The sequence below is a fragment of the Thunnus thynnus genome, chromosome 23, assembly GCF_963924715.1.
Source record: "Thunnus thynnus chromosome 23, fThuThy2.1, whole genome shotgun sequence".
Taxonomy (NCBI): domain Eukaryota; kingdom Metazoa; phylum Chordata; class Actinopteri; order Scombriformes; family Scombridae; genus Thunnus; species Thunnus thynnus.
The window spans coordinates 22,617,162-22,644,845 of record NC_089539.1 but is presented as its reverse complement, the minus strand read 5'-3'; the positions used below and the strand labels follow the sequence as shown (position 1 = coordinate 22,644,845).

At 40.5% G+C, this 27,684-nt stretch overlaps 1 protein-coding gene across 1 annotated transcript in view; it reads right to left on the bottom strand.

The window, feature by feature from the left end:
• Nucleotides 1-27,684, bottom strand: part of LOC137175699 (SLIT-ROBO Rho GTPase-activating protein 1-like) — a 37,944-nt gene that overhangs the window by 5,647 nt on the left and 4,613 nt on the right. The window contains exons 3-21 of the mRNA XM_067581523.1: nucleotides 20,985-21,180; nucleotides 19,255-19,309; nucleotides 19,052-19,159; nucleotides 16,979-17,041; nucleotides 15,446-15,643; nucleotides 15,150-15,278; nucleotides 13,903-14,124; nucleotides 12,934-13,035; nucleotides 10,147-10,344; nucleotides 9,974-10,058; nucleotides 9,847-9,874; nucleotides 9,679-9,712; nucleotides 8,861-8,921; nucleotides 8,219-8,296; nucleotides 8,010-8,144; nucleotides 6,175-6,280; nucleotides 2,943-3,167; nucleotides 1,332-1,411; nucleotides 843-1,023 (exon numbers count right to left, since the gene is read on the bottom strand). Coding sequence (XP_067437624.1) covers nucleotides 843-1,023; nucleotides 1,332-1,411; nucleotides 2,943-3,167; nucleotides 6,175-6,280; nucleotides 8,010-8,144; nucleotides 8,219-8,296; nucleotides 8,861-8,921; nucleotides 9,679-9,712; nucleotides 9,847-9,874; nucleotides 9,974-10,058; nucleotides 10,147-10,344; nucleotides 12,934-13,035; nucleotides 13,903-14,124; nucleotides 15,150-15,278; nucleotides 15,446-15,643; nucleotides 16,979-17,041; nucleotides 19,052-19,159; nucleotides 19,255-19,309; nucleotides 20,985-21,180 — 2,284 coding nt within the window. The remainder of the gene's footprint in view (nucleotides 1-842; nucleotides 1,024-1,331; nucleotides 1,412-2,942; nucleotides 3,168-6,174; nucleotides 6,281-8,009; nucleotides 8,145-8,218; nucleotides 8,297-8,860; nucleotides 8,922-9,678; nucleotides 9,713-9,846; nucleotides 9,875-9,973; nucleotides 10,059-10,146; nucleotides 10,345-12,933; nucleotides 13,036-13,902; nucleotides 14,125-15,149; nucleotides 15,279-15,445; nucleotides 15,644-16,978; nucleotides 17,042-19,051; nucleotides 19,160-19,254; nucleotides 19,310-20,984; nucleotides 21,181-27,684) is intronic.

The window sequence follows — 27,684 nt, the reverse complement described above, 5'->3', positions numbered from 1 at the left end:
GACTTTACGCACGACCGTCCGCTGTCTTTACCTTCATTAAATCACATGTAAATGACACCAGGCTGCGACAAAACAACCACACACGCTCATCAATCCTGTGCCTCCATTTTTGTGTGTTTTCTTGAAATGTGCTACTATGCATTTAACACTTATGTGCTACCTCATTACACAATCATAACGCACCATTCTCCCTTCTCTAAGGGTGGAAGGCTTATGCTGCATGGCCCTTTGAAGCAAATGTATGATTTGTGACTTTGGATGGATTCAGAAATATTCAGAGTTTTTCCACATTTTATTGCCCTGAATATCGAGTCAGGAGAATTTTTATTTGTATAGCCCAATATCACAAATTTGCCTAAGGGTACTTTACATTCTGCACAACAATACATCTTCTATCCTCAGACCCTCGATTCAAATAACAAAAAAAACTCCCTAAAAAAACCCTTTAACAGGGAAAAAATGGAAGAAACCTCAAGAAGAGCAACAGAGGAGACGTCCCTCTTCCATCATGGACTGACAGGAAATAGATGTGTGTGCAAAATAGACCAAGAAAGCCAAATTATAGAAATACAACATGGACAAACAAAATTATAGATGGATTGATAACATATATGAAGAATCTAATCACATATATCTGAATACCTATATATGAATGAAAGATTTCAGTTTCTGAAAATTTCTAAAAACATGTTTTCACTTTGTCATTATGGATTATTGAGTGTAGATTGATGGGTAAAAATGGCAATTTTATCCATTTAAAATGAAATCTACAACATAACAAAGTGCTTTCTGGATCTATATCAGAATAAAAACCATCAAACGGAAGCTCTCTGTGCACTCGCCTGTCCTTCACCACGATGTACTGATGAGGCACCAGGCCGCGGTTGCCGTTGTGGCGCCCCTCCCACCAGTCATGTGACGCGCGCTGGAAGAGCTGCAGGGACGCTCCCTTCTTGAAGGAGAGCTCCCGGCCCGACCGGCCCACGTAGTCGAACCTCGCCACCGCCTCCACAGCCTCACCCTCTGCCAGAGAGAGAGAAGAGACGAGGGGGAGATGAAGATAAAAGTGAAAATAGAGGTGAACCTGAACTTGTCAATCAAATGTCTCAGAGGGTTAAAAAAAAAAAAAAACGTCCAGTGTTTTCTATTAATTCAGATAGAGAGAGGAGAGGAGGAAAGGGGGGGGGGGTTGTGTGTGTGGAGGGAGATGTCTCCATGGCTGCGGTTGCCGTGGCAACCTCTCTCCACCAGGAGACGGAGGGATGGGAGAGTTGTGGAGCGGCGAGGAGACCCGCTGGGCGATTGTGTGAAGGTCAGGGGTCGACGCGTACCCTCGTCACTGGTCTGGGTCTCAGTGCCGGCGTCGGGCTCGGCCTCCTCCAGCGCCCCCGGCTCGCTGAACGGACTCTCACTGCGGGAGGGAGGAGGCAGGGAGAAGAGGAAGAGGAGAGGCTCAGGCACCGAGGCAAGATAAGACACACTAGTCCATTCAATACGGGAACAAAGGGAGGAGGACGCATGCACAGACGGAGACAAGGCTGCGAGTAAGAATCTGAGGAACGTTTCTGCGGCGATACAGCTTCAGCAGAACATCAAGAGTTCAGTTTATATAATATATGTCATCAAAGGATTAATGTTTTAACACCACGACTGCACAAAATCTAAACTAACACTTGTCTCTGATTGGCTGACAGGTGTCTGTTATTTCTTCTCTTCAAACATAGTCCTTGTTTAACCTCTAAAAGAGTGCACAAGGTTACTGCAGGTCACCATAGCAACAACACTGATGCACAACACTACGATAGCAGTTAACTGAGAGAAGGCTTTACACGGATTAAATCGACGACAGATACATAACACAGATCCATTTTCCTTCCTTTAGTAAGTGGCCACAGTATAACAGCTTTAATAATACACTTAAAGGCGTCTTGACTTTGAAAATAACGAACATGGCGGACTCTTCGACTCCTGCACCGAGCAGCTTATCAACCCATTAACCTCTTGAACCCTGCCGAAAAAAAACACCCTTGATGGAACAACACCTTTACTACAGGCCCCCATTCAGACTGGATTTAATTCTCCAGGGGGGGAGGTGTGTGGTGATTTTAACATTACCTGCATCAGTGGTTTTAATCCAGTCCGAAGCGCGTAAAGTATGCAGGTAATTTTTCACCCTCAACCCCGCTATTAATTACAGCTGCAATGACCTACTGTTTTTCCAGTGAACTTGCTGCTCCTCCTGTAATTTAAATCCCGTCCGGAGCGACATTCTTGCATTTTAAAAGTGGATCTCTGAGTTTCTTCTACTACAAAAATATTAATCTGACAGATGGAAACATGCTAACACCAACATATAAGCCTATTTGGGAACCGATATGATGACAGAAAAAAATAAAACCACCAGGAGAGCATAAAAGTTCATCAAATGTCTCTTTTTCAGAGGATTTTTAACTCAAATTCATCTCACGAAGTATCTTTGCCTCACCTTCAACTCTCCGGCGCCCCCCTGGGGAGGCTTTTGGCTTTTTCCCGCTGAATGTCAACGTCTATTAAAGACCATATTGTGTTATTTCCCTCATGGTTGAAATACCGTCTGGAACGATGACTTAAATTACTTGAGGAGCACAGTGAATATTTCATTACCCACCTCCCCCCTGTGTTGATAATCCAGTCCAAGTGTAAAATACTTAAAATTTTCCTTTAATTCGTCACCATCTACATATAAAATCAGCTTATATGTGATTTTGTCCAATTGTGTGGATTTTTTTATTCTTTCTTGGAGCGACCAGAGTAATAAATCAGGGTTCAAAAGGTTAATCTCTGTGGAAATAGGTAACACAGAAGAATAGTAATAACATTAGGATATTCTAATTAGATGAATATGATTAATTAACTAATGAAATAACTGAATATGAATGAAAGGTTTTTCTTTAGAGCCTCACCAGTACTGGTCTCCTGTCATACACTTCTCATAAACCGGCCCGGGCAGCTCCTTGGTGTCCGGGAAGATGTTGTCGTGGTGAAGGATGACCGTTTTGACGACCTCGTTCACGTGCGCCTGACAGGCCACCTGGTCGAGCGTGTCCGGGGTCGGCAGGAGGGTGGGGCCGAACACGATAGCCAGGTTCCCGGCATCCATCATGTTCTCATCGCTGTACTGGGAAAGGCTGCGGAGAAGAAGGGGAACGATAGAAACCACAGTTTTACTATAAAAATGATGTTAAACAGGAAGATAATGATAACATCCCAGTTTCAGTTCATCATTCTGTATCTACTAATATTATCATGTCGTATTTCAAAATTTGGATGAATTCAGAAAACATTTAGCTCTAAATTAAACATTAAATTTATAATTTTCATGAAATTAAGCTCAGGTTTAAAGACCATTAATGGTGAATATTTTTTAAACAATGGCCATTCAATGTATTAACGTTCTGCACATATTTCACTATATAGAGGAGCTGCAATGATCGATCGACAGAAAATTAATCAGAATCTTTTTTGATGATTGACATTCATCATTTAAACAACTTTTTTAAGGAAAAACAAACATTTGCTGGTTGCAGCTTCTCAGATGTAAAGATTTAAAACTTTTATGTTGATCAAAGAGCTCTAAGAACTGATAACAGGCGTTTTTCTGTTTCCTGCTATTTATTAGTTTCCATTGTTAGTTATTGTTAGTCCGATGTTCCCGCGCTGGATTCAAACTGGCTTCCAGCCTCTGAATATTTGGCTTTAGAAATTGTTAGCTTCTAATTTCACAATAAGTGTTTTAAATTAATAATATAGTACGTAAAAGTTTCTTTTCTTTTTTTTATTATTGGTATTTAACTGCCTGCCACACACAGAACCCCCCCACTATTTAAGCTACTTGGTTCCTTCCAGCTGGAAATCTCAGCCGCTCAGCTGAATCATCACATTAAAACAATATGACTTGAATGAATTTGTAACTTACTTTGAGCTTCAGAATTTCTCTTTTTAAAATGACTTTAGCTGAGCTGTTTTAAATTACGCCTGAACACAACATTTCCTGCTGCTGCTGCTGCTTCACATTAAAGCTTCAACTGATAAATAAAACACTTTTATTGCACAGTAGTCACAGGAAACATTATGTGTTTGTCACAGAGGTTAGTGATGACTGTGACCATTCATCAAAAATGCGTTTTTTGATAGTGGATCAGTTTTAAATACTGCAAGGAGTGACGTTAGATGAAGAGTTGCACACCTCCAACTCGAGTACGATAGCCGACTTTACTGCGTCCTGCTGTTGTGTTGAACGCGACTCGCACCATGTGCAACGATGGACAAACTTCTTTATTAAAACAAAGCGAGTTTGTTTGGCTGCGCTGTAAACAGATACACCAGTTGCTCTGCTCAAGGAGTTTTTGCTGTGGTATCAAACTGAACTTGCTACCACGGTAACCAGGACTGAAATCTTGAGGTTTATAATGTAAACCAATCTTATATTCTGCTTTAGGGGGTGCAAAGGACATAAATATCATAAATAACCTCTTCAGAAATCCTTCACACGTCTCTCTAACCAGTTAGGTTTAACATCACACATCTGTTTTGTTTCTTACAGAATAAAATCTTTGTTCAAAAGCAGTTTTCTACAGATTAATCGGATTAAGCGTTTACTTCACTGCTTCATTCTAGTGATGCTACTTACTTGATAACAGAACAGTAAACTCGCTGTTTTCTCTTCTTTACTGGTGGACATTTTATAACTTTGTTTAAACATTGTACTGGTGTCTTTGCATCTTTTTTTTTTTTTACTTCATGGTTTGCTGAAAGCTGCTTTGAGATCCTGAAACTGTGGTGCGTTCATGTGCTGTGAGAGAAACCTTCAAACTTCAAAGACATGACAGTTGACAGTTTGACGTGTTATGTAAATGCACTGCTGTTCATACGCCGGCACAAATGTTTCAGATGTTGCACCAAACAACAGACAGAGCAGCCTGCATCATATATTTCACTCAGAAAACATTTGCGAGCGCTGACGTTTAGCCTCCTGATGTGGATCCAATCTGAGTATGACATGGATCTGATCTTTGTCCTGAAGGAGGAGGCTTTAGAAATGAATGTGTGAGCATTCACGTCATCGGACGACTCAAGATGGTTGTATCATTGCAGAGTTTGTCATGTGATGGTTAAAAATTGAGGATATGGCACCTTATATGTAGAATTTTGGTTTAATTACCTTGAACGACAGACTTTGACTGATGTGAGGCGTCCATATTTGTTTTGCTTTTTCAGGCACTTCTGTATTATTTAATGCCGAGTCGGATCTATCAGAGCTTTCAGGCAGATCAGTTTCCCGGTTGTAATTATGACATGATGTTGACATGAACGGTATTTGCAAGTTGAGAAATAGTAACTGCAAACGGCAACCCAGATATGACAGCAGATATTCATTTATCTTAGGATATTGACAGAGAACTGCTGACGTTTTTTTTCAGCTTTCTAGATGAAAAATACATTGTCTGGATTAGAAGCTGTCTTAAAAACTGGCTTTTTATGTCAAGGAACTAAAATCTTATCCTCTCTTACGCTGTAGAAACAACTCAGTCTTTCTTTCAGGATTTCCTGCCAATTATGACACCATTATAGCTCATTATGTAATAGTTTAATCTACATTTGTCAAAGTCTTGCTTAAAAAATGTCTCTCTTTAATAAATGACTGATGTTAAAATGCTAAACTGCCACATTCAGTCTCTATTCTTTCTTGGGATGCTGCCACCAGCCTTTCGCAGGACCTGGAAGTTAAATACTGATGGAAATAAAAATATTTTTTCACTCTCCTTGACAGTGAAGCTCCCGGTTTAATAACACTGAAGCTGATACATACACCGATACATTCAGCTGGTACATCACACCTGCACATCACACTCAGTTCCCCTCCTGCTCACACCTCCCGCCTCTCCATCCCTCGCTGCTCTCTCATTCTATATTTATTTAAGAGGCTGCAGAGATGAAATGAGCTCAGTTTTATCATCTCTACGTGCTTTAAGTGCGCTCTTTTATCCCCCTTCACTACATGAGAGGTTTATGGCCTATCCCGCCTATCCTCAGCTTTAAAACCATGTGGGATAAAGGCAATAGTGGGAAAATGGAAAGAAATGGGCCATTATCATTAACTGTAAGGGGCTTAGTTTTGTGTGAGTGGATACTCACTGGTTGAGGAAGGCAAACAGGTAACGCATCACCACCAGCGTCGCCCTCGGGACACCCAGCAGGATCTTACGTACGCACTGCGCTCTCTCGTACAGGTTCTCTATTCCTGAAGCAAAGGAAAAAAAACACACCCAAACAGTCAGCCGTCGTCACTCCCCGAGACATCACGAGGTGTCCGTAACACACAAACGACACATCCTGAAAGAGAAGCGGCCGGATCCATGTCTCCGCTGCGGAGGGGATGAGTTTCAGAAAGACAAAGAGACACTGAAGAGAAACAAAGACAAAGAAACTGAGAAGGAACGTGAGCGTGTGGGCTGAAGATACAGTAGCCACAGATTCATTTATGATTTCAGGGAGGAGATAATTTACGTGCCTCATGGCAGCGGCTCATATACAGATGAAAGCAGCACAAATGTTCCAGGTCACATATAAGAAACCAAAATGTTACTGCAAGCGATGAGGTCAGTTTTAGTAACTTTTATACGTTTCTCTGCTGCAAAAATTGTATTTTTCTTTACTTTGTTATTTCCTTGTTTTTCTCTTATAGTGTTTTGTACTGTAGCTTAGTGTTGTAATGCAATGCTGTGATGATTAAAGGATATGTCTGGCAATTTTCTACATTTTTCTTATAATCAACAAATCTCATGTTTGTATCCAAACCAACAATGAACTGATCTACTCACAAGTATTGTGAGTAGATCCAAAGCCTGATATATCTTATTCCTCTGTCTTAGACCTTTCTATAAACACGTCAATGAGCCACAACACTGCGCTGGGCGACATGTTCCTTTGCCCTAAAGATTATGGTCATTGCGGTTTGTTTAGAAACGCGTTTTCAGTCTCTGGAGAGTAGTTCCGTGCAAGGCAGACGCCACTGAGCATGTGTGGGAACCAAGCGGCAACCTCCGGGGCTGAAGAATGAGGCCAATGCTGAAGTGCCAAAAACTGCAGTTCCTTGAATGACCACTAGAGGCTCCAAAGGCGAGTCAATCCCCATAGACCCCCATGTTAAAATGTACAACTTTACAGCAGAAATAAACATGTTTACAGCCTGCTACGGGGGGTGAATTTTTTTATAACTCACCTGTTTAAATTTTAAAACTTTAAGTTATGCATGATGAAGGACATGGCTGCTTTGAGTGACAGGTCCGCCAGCCGCTAGGTGGCTTGTTTCAGCCATTCAGCACCGCCTCTTTGCCCATTTTTGATTGGCTGGGAGTCACGTACTGCTAAGATGCTGTTTTGAGCTTCAAAACCGCTTTTCAGAAACCAACGGGTGATGTCACGGTAACTACGTCCATATTTTTGTACAGTCTATGGTGGGAACACGGTTCCTTTTATATCTTCACTAGCTTGTTGCGCTAAATATCAAAACCTCTTGACTTTGTTTTACATTGTTAATTAGAACTTCAGTAGAAAAGCGGTTAAGTATCTTAATTGCCTCCATGAGCTGTGTGTCGCAGCCACTGTCTCTGAAAGCTTCAACTACAATAACCAACTTTCCGTTATTTTAAGAACAACAACATGCACCTGTCCTTTTCACCTCTCGCAGTATCTTTACCTCGTGTCTCTCTGTCTGCACTCCCCTCCTGGAGAGGCGCACCTGACAGTTTGGAAACCTCTGGTCTATTCAACTGATTCGGAAGTGAGTTTCACTGAACTGAAGTTACTGTTTTGGCACGAAAAGAGTCAAATTCAAACATAATGAACATCAGCATAAAATATCAGGAATCAGAAACTTTAAGCGTTTAAAAAATCTCATTCTGTCCCGACTCTACTGAACACACCACAAACACACAGCACATCGGCAGTAAACAGACAGCGGCACTCACGGACGCAGGAGATGAGGTCATTGAACCTGTCCTTGGGGAACAGCGGGTTCTCCAAACCCCTGAAGTAGAGCTTCAACACGCCAGCCACTGAGTTGATGTCATGGTTGCTCTCCTCATCAATCAGCGGGTCATTACCTGGACGAGAGAGACAAACGAGTCAACCGCATCCTTACGCACCTTCAGGTCACCCCACAGTTTTGACCTCTCACCTCTCTCGAAGGAGTTCTTGATGTCGTTGACCTCCACCTGTGACCCTGACACCCGGAATATGCCTTGATGCTGAAGACCTGTCAGGAGCACAATCAGTTTGGAGTTCAAGTGGTTTTAATTCATTGTGACAATACTGTTGATAGGCAACTGATGAAAATGGATACCAAGAGATTGATTTTGTCTCCGAGTAGAAAACAAATGAACGATGCTTCGAAGGGATACCAACATTTTTTGTTGTTTTCATACTGGGCTCAATCGAGTCTGAAGCCTGAGTGCAGGTTTACCGTCGGTGCCAAGACAAAGCTTTTGGCACATGTTTTGACATCTTGTTTTGTCCAATAAACGGTCCAAAACTCAATTTACTGTCATGTAAGACTAACAAAATATTGAAGAACCTGGAACCATCAAATATTTCCCAATATTTGCATAAAAAATTACCAAAACAATGAATCACTCATAAAAACAGCTGCTGATTAATTTTCTTTTGACCGAGTAATCGATTAATCACCTAATTGTTGCAGCTCTAATCAGAAACCTCCCACATACAAACTGGTTTAAACAAGACCTCTCTTGAACACATTGTATGTTTCTCATCAATGACACGAAGATACAATGAACCTCAACTGACGAGTTCGACTCACCGTGTAGGTTGATGTAGCGGATGCAGCTTTCCACAAGCAAGGGTATGGCTTTGGTTGAATCCTGTCAACACACATAACATCTCATCAAATGGTTGGATCTGACTCTTGTCACATTATTTGAGTAACAGAATCAGACTGCTGTAGACAATTATTTGTCATAAATTACAAGGTGTTTTTTTGATTCTTTTATAAAGCTTAAAGGGGACATATTCTGCACATTTCCAGCTCTATATTTTAAATCCAGGGCTCTACTGGAATATCTTTGCATGATTTCCAGTTAAAAACTTCTTATTTATCTTCTACTGGTCCTTTATGCAGCCCCTCAGTTCAGCCTCTGTCTGAAACAGGCAGTTTTAGCTCCTGTCTCTTTAAGGCCCGCCCCCTGATGAGCCCACTCTGTTCTGATTGGTCAGCTCCAGGCTATGGAGGCTACATAAACAAACTATAGTAGCAGGATTTCACTGAATCTGATCCGAAGTACGCGAGTTGACAACAGAAACGACCTTAGCAACAAAGACCGTTTGTGAGCGTGTGCGAACAATCTGATGTCAGGCAGCATTTTAACATTCGTTCACCTCAAGTTTTAGAACTTTGATTATGTTTAACACAGACATCCAACATTATAACAGCATAAAAATAACACAAAAAGCATCATATGTCCCCTTTAAGAATCACTCGTTATGGTCTGCCATGCTGAAAATACTGTGCAGGTGTGTGCATGTGACAGAAGTGCAGTCTAAAGGTCTAAATTTCGCTTTAAGCTGTTTCCACAAAGAAACGGACAAACAACCTGAAGCCTGATAGAAGTGAAACTCTACCTGGTGCTTGCTATGGGAGTTCTTCCGCCCACGACTGTAACGAACAGAAAGAGGAGAAAGAAAAAGTCAGTTTCACAAAGCTCAAGCTGAAGTGGCGGGGAAGGGAAATAACACTTATCATCAACGTGAGAGAGAAAATATGCGCCGTGACATGAGATAACGCCTTACCTGGTAGTCAGCAGTTCAGCTTTATATCCTGTGAGACATAAAGAGAAATTTTCAAGGCAGGAAATTACTGTCTGTATTATAAATAGAAGACAGATGACAAGTGAAGGAGAGTTTCTGTACGTCCTACCCTCTGCTAAGGCTTTCTTCAGTATGTCATGTTTGGCCTGGAGTTTGGAGATGAGATTACTCCCTTCCAGATACTCGCGGAATTTCTACAGATTGAAAAAAAACACAAATATAGAAGCTCAGTTCACTACCGTCGTCTATAAGTACGAACATTACGCTCTTCTGTTCTCTCACAGTGAAGTAAAAGAGCTCCGTCTCCTGCTGGTTGGCCCGTCTCTTGGCCAGACTGGGTTTGTTCAAGTAGCCGTCCGACACGCTGGATTTGACCGACTCGGAGGACGGGCTGTGGGTGAAGCTCTGGGAGACGTCGAAGTCGTCCAGCACCGTCATGTCCTGCAGGGTGGTCAGAGTCGCACCCCAGGTCTTCTTCACCTGGACGGAGACACAAAAAAAAAAAATGGACTCAATAGAAAAAACAGGTTTTGACAAGAAGGAGCTACACGTTTCTGCTTCATCCTCAGAGCTGCAATATAGTACATATTTGTGGAAGGTGAGATACTGTTAGTGAAAACATCATCATCATTCATCAAGTTTCTATGACATCATGGTTTATATCGTCATATTGTCCAACTCTATAATCAACTCTATTCATATTTTCTTTATTTTTTGTAGCATATTAGAGAGTTTACAACATTTTTTTGCTCTGAAAACGTCACGTCACCATTAGAATTTATAATACTGGCTGAATGTAAGCTTGTTGTTCTCCGTCAGTGAGGAAACTACAAACCTTTGAGAAGCAGGTTTTTCAAGCCTACAGTGAATGTTTGGTTCCTACTGATTTTGGCATAAAGGGTCTACAAAAACTGGAACCTCTGCAAAAAAAAAAACCTCTCCACTGAGAGAATCGTCTCTTCCACTATTTTTTTTTTCATCATAAAAGCCCAACCATTGATTATTTTAAATAAACAAGCAGCCTAAACGAATGAATAAATAACTAACCTGTGATTCGGGCTGCGAGGGTGAACAAAAGTTTCATTTATGATGAATCATCACCGTTGCACAGCTGCGTTCTTCCTGTTTCTATAAGGTTGTGATGACCTTGCATGTGTATCCTGCACACGCTCAGTCACAAATATGCTGTATATGTATATTTCTTTAATCCTCATCTCTGCCTTGACGTCATCTCTGGGGCTCTCTCCGAAATATCAGCCAAGATAGATGATATTTCTTAAGTTGAGAGAGTTGATGAAAAGCTTTTACTTCAGGTTCACAGTTTTTCAAGCGTGTCCTAAAACAACAGTCAGGATGCCAAATGATCCCTGACACATGTTTTTCTTGCTGTAATCATTCCTTCTGTTCATACTGATCATTAGAAGATCAATTTTTCCACCTTAAAACAACACTAATCCTGTATGGAAGGATGGCTTTGCAAGCTCACATGAGCACTTGACTGAACACCAAAAAAAATAAATGTCATTACTGCACAAGGCTTCATGGATCACGAGTTATGAATTATGAATTTATAATTGTTTTAGGGTGGAGTTGCTGTTTTTTTTTTTTTTTGCGTGATGAAGTGTGTGCGTTCAAGCACAGCAGCTCTGTTTTCTGTATACTACATATGCAAAGTGTGTTTGTATTTACAGCAAGGATAATGGGCGTAAAAGTGTTTTTATTTGTTTATGATAATCAGGGTGTGTTTGAGTGTCTACATGTGTGTGTGTGTGTGTGTGGTTGTGTGTTTGTACGCTGCGGAGACGTGCAGATGCAGCTCATTAATACAGACTCCTTCAGCATTTTTATGCCCTTCAGGGTGAGTTAACTGCTGCCCTCTGTGCACACAACACAACGCTCCGCTCTGCTCCACAGCGACACAGAGGACGCCACAGACTGCAGCACCGAGTCGCCTTCAGATGGCACACGTTTATTTTTAGAGGGTACATCTGCTACATTATTACCCCCCATTAAAACAGTATAAATTACCATAACTTTGACTCGGGGCCAAAGTGAAATATCCCAACAACCACTGGACAAATTGTCAGGAAAGCCGGTACAGACATTAATGGTCTGCAAGGGTTAAAAACACTGTTGTTCTCCCTGATGCCTGGTTCCACACATGGATAGCTCTGATATACTAAAGAGGTGGTATCTTCCTGTACCTGAAAAAAATGGTGGCAAGAGTAGATGACACAGATTAAGGCCGTCTCTGACTCAGGATGCTCACAGTCGACTTAGAGGGAGAGACTCCGGTATTTTAAATTGCCATGGTTGTAGTTGTATCAGCGTCTGGTTCAAAAGTAGTTTAGCCGACTTCTCTGCTCTTAACTCCGGAGCTGAGAGCGTCAGAGTCGGAGCGCTGTCCCCCGTGTGTCCATCATGTTATGTATTTAGGTCATTTAGAGACAAGAATCTGTAAAAGTTTACAGCCTGTCATGCTGTCACCCTGCGTTACTGTGAGTATAATGACGGAGCTAAAAAAAAAAAAAGCAGCGATTCAACTGACAAAATGTGAGTCGACTGCTTAATGGCCAACTATTTTAATAATCAATAAATTGTTTTGAGTCATTTTTTGAAGAAAAATGGCAAAAAAAAGGATCCTAAATGTTCTTAAATGTTTCTTTAGTCCTCTATGATAGTAAACTAAATATATTTGGGTTGTGGACTGACAACAAGGCATTTAAGGAAGCCAAACAACTAATCAGGAAAATAATTGACAGAGTAATTTAAATGAAAATAAACATTGCAGGTTGCAGCCTTCAATCGCCTCATCGATATTTATGGGGCAGCTCTAACATTGACACAGCTGTACATGTTGATGCAAGTAAATAACTTTTAAATCAGCATATTTCTTTGATCATCATCAAAAAATGCTAATTCCTCTGAGCTAAATGCTAAAACAGCCTCCATGTTGACTGAAAATAGGTAAGACAGGAGAGATACCCCTCATGCACACCCCCACCTCATCATTTCTTTAGTGCATTTCAAATTTTTGACCATCATTTTTCTCGTATTTGCGTGTCTGACCTCTTCGTTCTCTATCTTCAGAGACGCCAGGCGGGTCTGGAGCTGTGTGAGGCGGAGGGTGAGCTCGGCCTGGACCTGCGGCTGGGAGGCGATCTGGGTCACCTGACAGGAAGTGGAACAACAACAACAACAACAAGACAATCAGAAAATGTCCTAAGCTTTTGGGATATGAAACTTTCTCATCCACATAAACTTTGTAAGCACTTCTTATTGGAATAAGCAACATTTAATTTAATTATCCAAAATCACGTCCAGATTAACCCCCTATGGGGCCCCGGGGCAAACTGTTGGGCCCCTGTTGTCCCCCAGTATACAAGGCAGTACTCTAGAGCTCAATGATGAAATGATTAATCAATTAGTGACAATTTTGATGACTGTTAAAGTCATTTTTAAAGCAAAAATACCAAAAAAAATCACTTCTAGCAGCCTCTTCATGTTCCTAGTTTACCATGATAACAAATATCTTTGTGTTTTTGACTGTTGTTGTTAACTCAAAGACTTTTTTACACAAGCAAATAATTATCAGACCTATTGATAATGAAAATAATTGTACTTCTTTGATGGAATAAAACTACCTGTCCTTCACTCTTTCTGTGTGCAGTTTGATAAAAACACAAGTTTACCACAAATGAGCTCAATATAAACTAAAACAATTAAAGTCTTAAAGAATGATTTTGACACAGAGTCCCTCTTCAACACCACAAGATGGAGGATGTCGAGTTCCAGAGTTATTTTATATGGAAAAAGGACATCATAGATTGTGACATTACTAAAGCACAGAGAGACAGAATGTCAGCACCAAAAAAAGTAAAGTTATAACAACAATTCTCTCTTCATAAATATTTAAAAATATAATATTTTCCAAATGCAGCTGTCTCAAAATACCTCTCAAATGTTTCTCCCTTTCTGAGATACATGTCTCTAAATAGAAACTGAACTCCCAGGTTGTGTTTGTTGCGATATACTGACTGTGTCGCCCATGTGGGATTGGAAGCTGAAGCGCTGTGGGGGGCAGAAGGCGGTGGGGTAGAGACCCAGCAGACGCTGCCTGTCGCGGGCGGGGTCCAGGCCCTCCACGGCCCCCTCCAGCACCTCCAGACCCGCCCTCCTGGAGGCTTCAAGGCTCAGTTCGGCTGATAGGTAGGTCCTCAGAGCCCGGCTCAGACTGGAGTGGTACCCTAGGTCACAGCACTGAGACAAAGAGGGGACAGATGGAGGAAACATCACATGTTTACACAGTGGTGGAAATCACAGATATCACTCTGCGTGTATTTTGGGACAATAATCGCCTCTCAATAGAGTTCCAGATATGTTTTTATCTTTTATTCTCATTTAAAATGTTTCTTTGAACAATATCCTCAGTGTTGCTTAATGTTATGACCACTAGTTTCAATTATTACAACTTCGTTTCTGAGAAATCATGTGTTGTCTGTCAGTTTGTCATGGCGGACGGCTCAAAAATACTACAATACCCATGAGCCTTGGCCGCTGTTGCCATGGAAAAGAAACCAATCAGAGCTGTGGCGATGTCAAACTTTTCGTTGTTGAATTTCTGAACAAAACATGGCCATGTATGTGCTGAATTCATCCAGTGAATTAACTGAGGCTGAAGTTTGTGTTTCCAGTTTTCCCAATAACACGATCTTTAGCTCTCACTTACAGTTAGCGGCACATGTAACAGAATTTGAAGCTTGATGACTGGATGTTTCTTGTTGAAATGCACCTTGGGAGTCGAAGTTAACTTCTCCAACAAAGTTTCATGACTTTTTAACAAAGAACCAGATTTTCCAACACAGTTTGTTCTAATAATTCAAACTTCATCTCATGTACTACAATCAATTTAAACCCCCAAAGACGACACACAAGTGATCTCCATTTAACTCAGGCCTAACAAGCTGATCCTTGTGCGTTAGTTCCTGTTGTGGATGAGTAACATTACTCCTGCCAGTATTTAACAACTACTAGTAGTTTTGGTAGTTCCTGATATGTGATAGGAAGCTTTACAACATCGTGAAGTTACAGTATTTTTATTTCTTGCAGCTGGACATTATTTCTTCTAATCGCTGCTTGTTCTCTTACTCAGCAAGCTAAAAAAGTCTAACGCTGTAGTCCGTCATACGTGTATAAATATGAATTTCAACTTCATTAGTGTCACTGTTGTTAAACTTAGTCTTAGTTTAGTCTTAGTTCTCACCAGACAACAGACAGATACTCACGTCTATGATATCGGGCAGGTCGTGGATGTAGTATTTAAACACGGAGGCGTTTGTGGCCTCCAGAGTCAGCAGATACTCATTCCTGGCTTTAAGAGTCTTCAGTTTGTTCTCTGAGTACTTTGCCTTCCTCTAATGAAGAAAGAAACAGACATGAAAGGACCATTTAGTTAGAAAACAGTGGATCTGAGTTAACTGTCGGTCTGATCAATCATCTCAGATATCTTTCTTTGTGTAGAAACTAGTGTGAAGGACTGAGACACAATGAAAAACGAAGGGAACTGAGATGCACCCCGTACCTTCTCTCTCATCTTCTCCATCTTGCGGGCGGCGTTGCGTCTCTGGTGGCGCTCTTCTATCCGCAGGCCGAACACAGGTTCCACCCCTCCGCTTGTCCCCGACACGCCCTTGACGCGCCCCTCCTGGCGCTCCGCCTCCCGCAGCTTGGTTTCCGCGTTGATCGTCTCCACGTGGTACATGTGATACGTCTTTATCACCTAGGCGACAGCAGCCGATAACAACACACAGCGTCTGAATCAGAAGGACCATAAACACTGAAAACAACGCAACACTGCAGCCTGTGTTTATTCCTCAAGGTTATCAGGTCCACTCTAATCTGATTTCCAGTGTTTAGACAGGACGCTTTTAAGGCCAGCACTCACTGACGTTTGGAAAAAAATCAACACATTTTCTCCTTCAAGGCTCTTTGCAGACTTGACAAACAACGTCAGACAAAAAGCAAAAGTTCATGACAGCCTAGAATGAAAAAATACTTTTAAGCTTGATGCATTCTGAGCTTCCAAAATGTGCCTCAGTGACTTTTCCTTGGCCTAGTTTCTGTGTTATTACAGTTACTAATTCATACTGGACAAGCCAAACTTACTTTAAAGTATAAGACTGGTGATTTTCTATATCTTTCTTCTTGTCAACAAATCTCATGTTTGGATCCTAACTGACAATGAACTGATCTGCTAACAAGTATTGTGTGTGTATCTAAAGCCTGATATATCTGATTCCTCTGTGCCGTAGACCTCCGTTGTTTTCCAAAACCTATTAAAAATACGTCAGTGAGTCACAACGCTGCACTGGGTGACATGTTCCTTCATTATGAACGTTATTTTTGTTTAGAAACGGCTCTGAGGACTAATAACAACATCACGTTTTCACTCTCCGGAGAGTAGTTCTGTGTAAGGCAGACGTCACCGAGCATGTGCAGGAACACAGGTCTGTTGTGCTACATATCACAACCTCTTAACGTTGTACTGACATTCTGAGAAATTTACAATGTAGTACAAAGTCAAGAGGTTGTGATATGAAGCACAACAGACCCGTGTTTCTGCACATGCTCGGTGGCGTCTGCCTTACACAGAACAACTCTCTGGAGAGTGAAAACGTGATGCTGTTATTAGTCTTTGGAGCCATTTCTGAACAAACTAACGTGACCAAACTCTTTATAATGAAGGAACATGTCACCCAGTGCAGCGGTGTGACTCATTGATGTGTTTTTAATAGTTTTTGCACAACAACAGAGGAATAAGATATATCAGGCTTTGGATACACACACAATATTTGTAGGTAGATCAGTTCATTGTTGGTTTGCTTTGTTACATGGCGTCTGCAGATATCAGAATGTTTAATAGGTTTTAAGACCAGATATAGACGTTCTAGACAGATTTTGCAGAAGGTTTTTGTTGATTTTTGTTAACCATGAGAAACCACGTCTTTGAGAACCTAAATGAACCTCACCTGCCTTCTTAAGAGCTTATAGAACAACACTAGAGTCAAAAAACCCACCATCCTCCCCACTGAAGAACAGAGTTTGTTCCACTTACGGTGTAAAGCTCATTGAGAAGCTTCATGAGATCTTCCTGAAGCTGAAAGATGATCTCCTTACTCTATCAAAGCAGAAAAGAGATATGAAAAAAATATCATCAGCACGAGGTAAGTACACGGGAACTTCCTCTAACATAGCGTGGCAAGCGTGATCCATCCGAGCAGGCCGAACTTGCGCCAGATAAATAAATGGATTTGACCACACACAAACAAATGAATTCATAAATGAAACAAGCCGAGCTCTGCCGCCTGCACTCAAACTGAATTTCTGTCTCATGCATTAAACAGCCGACCAGTTTGGGGAAGGAGTTATGTGGCAGCACAGCACCACATTAATATTGCATTATGCTAAATGACTGTGGAATCCCAGGATGGATGAATCCCGTTCCCATAGCGCCCGCTGAGAAAAGATCAGCTGAGCCCGTCGCCATGGCCACGGGGGCTGTCAGCGTTGTCACGGCCACTCAGCCGTCTGTCTCTTCCCGGTGTCCTTTCTTCCTGAACAGATTTTTGGGAGGATGTGTCGGCTGTGATGGAGGCCTTGCAGTTTATAGCTGCTGGCAGCGGCTGCACTTTAGTTAGCATGAATAAAAGACGAGCCGGAAGAGAGATTAATAATGAACACGGCGAGCTAAACTTGGAGGCGGTTGAGAGCGGCGTGCATGTACAATACATGTGTGCGCGCGCTTAATTTGCTAAACTCCGAGGCAGCCTAACAGAGCTCAGGGGAATACTGACTTTACTTTTCATTAGAATCAACTCTTCTACTTGAAGAAGCCGAATGAAAGAAGAAGAAAAAAAAAACAGGCCTAGAGGTGGAGAGCAGCAAAGTCCATTTACTCAAGTGCTGTACTTAAATACAATGTTGAGGTATTTGTACTACTACATTTCAAAGGGAAATATTTAGAGCTGCGATAATTAGTCAATTAGTTGATCAACAGGGAATAAATCTGCAGCAATTTTGATAATCGATTAATATTTTGGGTTGTTTTTTTAAGCAAAGATGCCAAAAAATGTGAGAATTTCAGGTTCTCAAATTTGAGTATTTGCTGCTTTTCCTTCTCTTACAGAACAGAAAACTGAATATCTTTGGGTTTGGGGCAAAATAATAAAAAAATAAAAAAATATTCACAAACATTTTTCACAGTTTTGATGTTTTATGGGCCAAAATAATTAATAGTAATTAACAGATTATTCGAAAAGAAAATCGGAACATTAATCAGCCCTAGAAATGTTGTACTTTTTACGTCACTACATTTATTTAACAACTAAAGTTATTTCACCAATTAGAAATGTACATTTAAAGCATATGATCAGTTTATAAAATGCAGCGCTTTATTCAGTGCACAAAATCTGCTTATTGAGTGATTTTAGTCCTTAATTGAGTCCTCAACGTCTTATTTTCAGCCAGTACTGTAAGAAAAATACCAACCTGATTTAAAGGAGACGTATCATGCATATTTCCACGTCTACATTTATATTCTGGGGCTCTACTAGAATATATTTGCATGATTTACAGTCAAAAACTCCTTATTTATCTTAAACTGGTCCTTTATGCAGCCGCTCAGTTCAGCCGCCGTCTGAAACAGGCCGTTTTATCTCCTGTCTCGTTAAGACCCGCCTCCTGAAGAGCCCGCAGAGAATAAACTTGGGCAAGAAGGCTGTTTAACAGTTTGATAATAATGTTTTATTAGTGAATAAAGAATAAAGATATATGATTAATGAAAAGACTAAAAGTCCGTCAGCCAACAGTCCTAAACCTGTTGGTTCCTACTGAAGATGTACATTTTTAAAACTGGCTCACAAATATGTAGTTTCATTATCTTTAAAAAGACTGTAATTTCCTAAAACAGCTGGTTGTTGTAGTTTTTAGCAGGCGTTACACTAGCAGGAGTAAATTGTGCATTTGTTGGGTGTTTTAGAGTATTTCTGGCAGCAGGACGGTGTGTGTGTTCATGGTGATAAAGGAACATGTCACCCAGTGCAGAGGAGTGACTCATTGATGTGTTTTCAATAGTTTCTGGACAACAATGGCTCTCTACGGCACAGAGGATTAAGATATATCAGCTCACCCTCTTCAGCAGGCGAGCCGAGTCCTCGCTGATGTGCGTGAGGCGGGTGATGACGTTGTTCAGGTAGAGATCACTGAGGGTGGCGTGGTCCTTACTCTCCCTCCTCACCTGGAGAAGAGAAAAGGGAATATCTCTGATGGTTTGATATGTCATATTATAAAAAAAAAGGGTCTCAAGCAAACAAACAAACACCTGCGACTGACCTGGTTTAGCAGCAAGTACCAGCAGTTCACCGGAGAGAGCAGGTTCTGATCCTTTCTGGAAGAGAGAGAGAGAGAGATTCTTTAAACTACGCAAAAATACACCGATATCTGCCAACTACACCCCCTTTTTTTGTGAAGAAGATCATTTAGATAAAGTAGTTCTTAGAGATATAGACATATTTGTGGAAACAACATTTATCCATATGAGCAGTGAAAGAGGTTTTCCTCGCTGTAATCATTCCTCCTGTTCATACTGGATATTAAAAGATCCTTCAAATGTGCTTTCAATGGAAATGATGGAGGCCAAAATCCACAGTGTGTCCACACAGTCATTTAAAAGTCTCTGTGAAGCTTATATGAGTCTTCATCAGTCTGAGTTAGTCATATCAAGTGGATATCTGACACATTTACAGTCTTTTTAGCATCAAATTCCCTCTTTGTGTTTCCTCGGACAGTGTTTCCCTGTTGAGCTGCGGTGGAAGTATAGTAACAAAAAGAGGAACTTTGGCACTAAAAAGACTGTAACGTTGAAAGATATCTACTTGATTTGACTCATTTGGACGCTGAAGCTTCATATTAGCTTCAGATAAACTTTTAAATACATTTTTTGCACAGAAGGAGGACTGTGGATTTTGTCCTCCATCACTTCCATTGTAAGTGCATTATGAAGGGATCTTCTAATGGTCAGTATGAACAGGAGGAATGATTACAGCAAGAAAAACAGGTTTCAGTGTTCATTTGGGCTCCTGACTGTTGTTTTAAGACAGACTTGAAAAACTGTGAGCTTGTCCTTTAAGCTGTCTGTCTCAGTCCAGCATTTAGGAAGACCTTATCATGCTGTTAAAACTGCACTAATCAATGTTTTTATATTTGACTGTAGTGACAAACCCACAGAGAGAAGTATCACCTGGCTCTACAGAGTGTTTTATCATCTTATAGCTCATAGTTCTCACTGATCCAGTATCCAGGCAGCTGTTTTCATCTGTTTCTTACCTGTTACCCAAACATTAGACAGACACAAGCCCCGTTCTGACAGGATTTATTTCTCTTAGAGGAGGTGGGGGTGATTTTAACATCACCTGCCCTGGTCAGTGATTTTAATCCAGTCCCTCTCTGTATGAGAGTCTTTTTTCCACCCTCATAATTACAGTCCAAATGACCTACAGTTCAGCAAACACGCTGCTCCTCCTCTAATTTAAATCCCGCCCGGAGCAGCGTCCTTGTATTTTAAAGTGGATCTCTGTGATATTTCCACAGGAAGAGCTGCTTATCCTACTAATCTGATAGATGGAAACATGCTAACACCAACATTAGGGCCTGTTATGGAGCCAATATGACGACAAAAAAATAAAACCATCAGGAGAGCAAGACGACATAAAAGCTCATCAAATGGGCTGCTGTAACATCAGCCACATACTCTCATTTGAACCCAGTTTTTAGCCGTTATTTGTTTACATTTTGGCAAATTGACCCCATTAAAGGTCTGCCGAATTAGCTATTAGCACTTCCTGTTTGCAGTGTAGCCACAGACACACAGACAGAAAAATTTATACAATTTAAATTTCTTCTTTGACCACATACTGTAGCACACAAATAAAAAAACATATGACATAAGCATTTGTATCTTAGTAAAAGTGAATTTCCTTTCAGTTGGACTTAATGTCACCACCAAACACACACACACACACACACACACACACACACACACACACACACACACACAGTCCTACTTGTATTGCTGATGGTCTTTTGTGCTGCGCGTCTTGGCCATGAATCTCTCCGCGAGCTTCTCCAGGTTTCTGGAATATTCCGTCTCTATCTCGGCCTTCTTCCTGAAGAAGTCCTGCAGGTCCTGGAGCAGCTGGACCCGCATCTCTGTCTGCTGCTCCAGACAGCGCTGCTGCTCCACCAACTGGGCCCGCACATCTACACACAAACAGAACAACACACACGGACGTCACAGTAAGTTAAACACTTTGGCAATTTGTTTAACCAGGTATTTGATCAAAAACCAAAGTGTTTCTGAATTTTGACCTGATGATGGCGCTAAATGAATTTTAAGCAATAATTAAAGCTTTTATAATTTAATCAGGGAGCATCAATGGACTAAGATTCATCCTCTGGTGAATTCATGGCAACTCATCCAATAGTTTGGAGCTGCAACTAACAATTATTTTTATCGATTAATCATTTAAAATGTCAGAAAATAGTGAAAAACGTCTGTTACAATGTCTTTGAGCGCATAGTGATGTCTTCGAATGTCTTGTTTTGTCTCATCAACACTCAAAAATCTAAAGATATTCAGTTTACTATCATGTTTGACACAGAAAAGCTTCAAATCCTCACATTCGAGAAGCTGCAACCAGCAAATTTTTTAGCATTTTTGCCAAAAAAAAAAAAAGGCAAAACATTTATTCAATCATCAAAATAGTTGCCAATTCATTTAGTTGATCATACAGTAGTTCTCGATATATTTCAGTCTGGAGTAAATTGGTCGACAGACTGATGTGGATAGTAACGCATGCATGGCTAAAAATCTAAAATTTATTTTCAGAGCCAAAAGTAATTTCTTCAAACTGCTGATTTTGTCCAACTAACAGTCCAAAACCCAAAGATATTCACTTTATAATAAGCAGAGCTGCAACAATTAGTCAATTAATCAATTAGCTGTCAACTATTAAATCAATCAGCAACTATTTTGATAATCAATTAATCATTTGGAGTCATTTTTTAAGAAAAGAAATTCTCTGATTCCAGCTTCTCAAATGTGAATATTTTCTTTTTTCTTTAGTCTTCTGTGACAGTAAACTAAATATCTTAACGCTGTGAACTGTTCAAGACATTTGAGAGGACGTCATCTTGGGCTTTCACCATTTTCTGACAATTTATAAACCAAACAACTAATTGATTAATCAAGATAATAATCTACACATTAATCAATAATGAAAATAATTGTTAATAGCAGCCTTAATAGTGACATAAAACAGAGAAAAGGATCCTCATCCTATTTGAGATGCTGTGTTTGTTTGATAAATGACAATAAACTGATGAATTGCTTATTGAAATTAACCAATTTCAATGTCAGTCAATTGATCAGTTAATCAGCTTATTGTGCCCCCCCCGGCTCTCTATCTCCGTCTCTTTAATCCCTTATCATTACTGACGAATGTCCATTTTTCTCTGAGGAGTCACCTTGGACGGCATCCTCTGACCGCATTAAAAAAGCCACACACATAAACACTCACTGCATGCACACACACACGTACACACACACACACACGTACACACACTTTCAGTCAGTCCTACAGTCAGCATGGTAATGCCTGGCTGCACGCTTCACTGGTCGTGCTGTTTCAGAGCTGGATCTATCTGCTATCTGCAGCAGGAGGGAGAGAGGGGAGAGCGGGTACAGAATACACAATGATAAACCCACCTCTAAAACACACACACACATATACACACACACACACACACACATACACCAATCCCTGGGGGACCCTATCCACTCCACGACCTGTTGTCTTGGCAACCACACACTGTGTGTGAACCATGTGATGAGGAAGGTGAAGACAAGAGCTTGAATCTGCCGCATCGACACACACACACACACACACACACACACACACACACACACACAGATTGCAGGATATGCTTCATAGATCTCTATAGAAATCCGCTGTGGCCTTTGGTCCCCACAAGTCTATGAAAGTCTCTCTCTCTCTGTTACGTGTTTGTGTGTATATTGATTCTGGCATCGCTTTGCTGTTGTTAGCCTACTAATTTAAAATGGCTGCCATTTCATGTTGCTCTTGTGCACTGTGAATGTGTGAATCTGCAACACTTTCATCTAAATGAATGTCTGCTCTGCTGCTCCGAGTCCCAGACAGCTCTAACACATTTCACTCGGGGCAGAGGAAACACTTGTTTCTGATTGGCTGATTGGCCAAACGGGACATCCCAAATATGGTTTGGGGTGTCCCGATGGTCAGAGGTTTAATCACTCTTCTAAATTGGTGTTGAATCTCTGTTGGGCAAGTAACCATAGCAACACTATTAATGCTTTATGCTATGTCATAGTTAAAGGAATAGTTCCACATTTTGGGAGGTAAACTTATTATAACTTATTCACTTGTTAGAGTCAGATGATGGAACAGATGTAAGACTGATACCACTCTCCTGTCTGTTAGTTAAATATAACTGAACAGTGTATACTCAGCAAATAGTATGTTAAAGTTATGGTTACTATTTGGTTGTTGCATTTGTTTCTATTACCTACCTTCTTGATTTATGTCGAGTGGCTTCTGTAACGCTTTAATTTCCCTTTGGGATTAATAAAGTTCTCTTTATTATCAATCTATAAGCTATTGCGAGCAGCTAGTTAGCTTAGCTTAGCATAAAGACTGGAAATAGGGGGAAACAGCTAGCCTGGCCTTGTACAATAGTAACAAAATCCACCTACCAACATCTCTAAAACTCACTAATTAAAGGCGGAGACACACATGACGACTGCAGAGCCGATTATGATTTGATTTATGATGTGCGACTCGGAGCGGGTCTGTTCTAGTCTGGGTCAGTCGCTGCCACTTGTTCTCATAAAGAATTTTCTTTATATAAGATTAATGATTATTCATTCATGTCAGTTTTTAAGCAAAAATATCAAACTTTTAATTGTTCCAGGTTTTCAAATGTGAGAATTTGCTGCTCTCCCTGGTTTTACTAAAGAAAACACAAAAGAAGGGCTTTAGGAATGATGATGCACATTTTTTACTAGTCTGTACGGTGGCCCTGAGGTGCAAAACATGATATTTCCAAAAAACATGATGACATTTCACAAACATTTTTTTTGTGTTGTGAAATGTGTTTTTTTAAATGTCATGTTTTCTGAAATGTTGCATTTTGTGAACTGCTGTTGTGTTTTGAACCTCAGAGGATTAATAGATGAACTGGTTAATCATCACGGTTGCTAAGCTACGATTGGACAGTCACTGTTTGGAGGAGGGCTTTAGCAAACGAGTGGCCATCACAGATATATACTCAATAATCAATATTCTTTCCATTTCATTCAAATAACAGGACATTTAGTCGTATTTTATCTTGTACCTGGTGATTAAACTTACAAATGGTCATGAAAAACTTTGTTATTAACAGTTTTAAATGCTTTAGTTTCTGGAACAGCTTTCTAAAATCTCTAAATAGTGAAAATAAACACCACAAGTTGGACTTTTTGTAAACTGAAGTTGTCTTTTCCATCATTTTTCCCTTGAAAAAGAGTGACATCTGTAAAAAATGCCAAAAAACAACAACAGGTTCCTTTTGTGTCATTACATCCACCTGAATCTCGTTTGTGAAGTTTAAAGTTTTACTCGCTTTAATATTAAGTTATTGTAATTTTTTATAGAAAGCAGAAAACTCACCTCTTTATGAGCACAAGTACAACTTCATCGCCTGACTGTTGAACAAGGTTTTCATATCGTTTCACTGAAAAGCTGCTTTATATTTAACTTATCACATCAGACTTACAGATGGTTGTTGGTTGTTGTGGTCTTCTTCCCCAAAAGTTTAGCATCTCAATAGCAACAGTCAATACAGAGAAACTAACGAATCTCTGATGTATTTTATCTCATGGAATAAAACAAACCGGCTTCTGAAGCTCTGTGCAGCAAGCAGACTTTTTGCTTTTCTTGCAAATCCCATTCATACTTTCCATGAGGAATTTCAGACACAACATCAAAGGGTGTAAATGCCAACACTGCTGCCTACAAAGCAAAATGAGACTTTGCCTCTTTACATAAACATCTATCAGTGGCAGAGCAGCTCCAGAGGCTGATAAATTCATTTGTTCAGTTAAAAACCCCTCAGTGAAAGAAAACAAACAGCTAGATTTTTTTTTTAAAGCTGTGCTAGAAGCAGTCGGTCTTTGGTCCAGACTGAAATATTTAAACAGCTATTGAATGGATTGCCATGAAATTTAGTGCAGACGTTCATTTCCCCCTCATGATGAGCATAGTCTGTATATAAAGATGGATGTACTGAGGTGTGATGTCACCCGCTGGTTTGCAGTGGAGCCAGTTTGAAGCCCAGAGCTGCAGCTTTAGGTTGGTGACATTTTGTCTCGTTTGAAGCCAGGACCTTCCAGATAAGGAGTGCAGGGTGTTGCCTTGGAAACACGCCCCGCTACCTCGAACCCTAGCTAACGTTAGCTTACTGGGAACACTGAGCGCTGCACACTTGGGCTAACGTTAGCTACTTTAGCTAAATTGTGCTAACAGGGCGGGTATCATAATCAAATAATATTAACCTTAGTGAAATGTTGAGACAATAGTCCAACTCAATGTGAGTCTCGGAGCCGACTGTCAATCAAAACTGTCAGTCAACGTCCACACGGAAGACATCAAAGCTACTATAAGTCTTCAAATCATTATTAACGGAGCAATAATCTCCAAAATGACCACCAGCACACTTATTAGAGGGCCTGAATTTACAGATTGAGACCATAATGACTTGTTGAAATAAATGATTGACTTCTAGAGAGAAGCTGAAGTTTTTTTTTTTTAATGGGAGTCAATGGGAGCTGTTAGTCGGACAAAAGTAATTTGAAGACGTCACCTTGGGCATCAGGATATTATCATTAGCATTTTTCACTTTTTTTCTGCCAATTTATAGACCAAACAATGAATCAATTAATTATGAAAATAATCAGATGAGCTGTGTGTTGATTAACTGATAATGAAGGTAATTGGTGGCTGCAGCCCTGAAGAGAAGTGTGTCTGTCTGTATATGAAGAAAAAAAAGAGGTTTTCTATTGCAGAAGAAGAAGGAGGAGGATTTAAGCAGATCCACCGAGGAGGCGAGATTATATCAATGAAACTCCTCTGCTTGGATCACAGTCAATTGAAAGTGAAAGGAGGACATCCACCGCGCTTAACCTTTTGATGTCTGAAAAGCTTCTTCTTAGAAACCTCCTTGTGTGTCCTCTCGTAACACCTCCAACGACAAGACTCAGCCTCTTTGATCAGAGGAGCTATACAGTCAGCACAGCACAATGTGGCAAAACACTGACACGGGGGGAAAAAAGTATGCAGACAATATACCCGAGCATAAAGAATTTGTCTCGTGAAATCTCGGGGCTGATTCAATCTGAACGCTTCCCCAGAGCTCATTTTGTTGTTGCTTTTGCTGGAGGGACGGAGGGCTCAGGGTCATGCACCGTCGAAGGTCAAAGCATGAAATCGGGAGGGAGGATAATGCACAATCATTAATTTCACAATTTGCAACATTTTCATGGAAATAAATGTCAATTTTGTTGGTTTTTTTCGTATCAAATCTTTCACATTCCCCGTTCTGTTGGCTTAAATTTGAATACCGTCTTCACTACGCCGTCCTGGACAAAGTTAAACGAGATTCATTTCAAATCACCTCATTAGTGAGACTCTCTGTGCATGTAGCTGTGGTCTGAAGCGGTTTATAAGAGCCTGTAAGTTGTTGGGATAAAAGCAGACAAAAGATTAAAAGAAGAAAAAAAAAACCCACCACGTTAATGAATTCATTGCCAAAAACCTTAATCTGATCAGCACCTGGAGACGGCGGGTGTCTAGACTTTGCTCTCTGTGAGTCTGAGCTCTAGCAGTGAAATGATTTAAACAGTCTTCTCTTTGTAAATGTAGAAACAGTATTGCTCTGTCAGTCAGCGCTTGTCTGGCTGGTGGCCCCTCGTTGGTCCACGCTGAAATCGTCCAATTATCCACAAATAATCTCCTCCGACAAAAAGAATTCATCTGAAGTTAAACCTGCCTCCTTGTAGTTTGATTTAAAGTCACTTTCACACTTTCTGTAGTTGGTTCATTTGGTTCTGACAAAGGAAAACAAATCACACATTGTTGTCTCTAAGATAAAGAAGATATAGACAAAACTGACTGTGAGCTTTGAAGGAGACGTTTTCAGCTTTTTCTAATTTTCATTTACATACTGTTAAGATGTTGAATGTTAAACATGGTCAAAGTTCCAAAACTTGAGGTGAACGTATGTAAAAATGTAAGACAAAGCCCAGTTTTTATGCTTCGCTGCAATGTGTTTTTTTCTACCTTCCCAAAGAGATGACTTCCACTGGTCGCACAAGCCCACAAATCACCGTCTGTAATCTTTTGTTGCTGAGGTTGTTCACGTTGTCAACACACATATTTCAGATTGAATTCAGGCTCCAACATGTACAGAAGGATTTGAGAAGTTGACATTTTGTGTAAAGAACAAGAAAAAGAAGTTAAATTCATCTGTTTATGTAGCCTTTGAATTCAGAAGAAGCTTCTTGAAGCTGGCCAATCAGAACAGAGTGGGCTCATTGGGAGGCGGGTCTTAAAGAGACAGGAGCTAAAACGGCCTGTTTCAGACAGAGGCTGAACTGAGGGGCTGCATAAAGGGCCAGTATAAGATAAA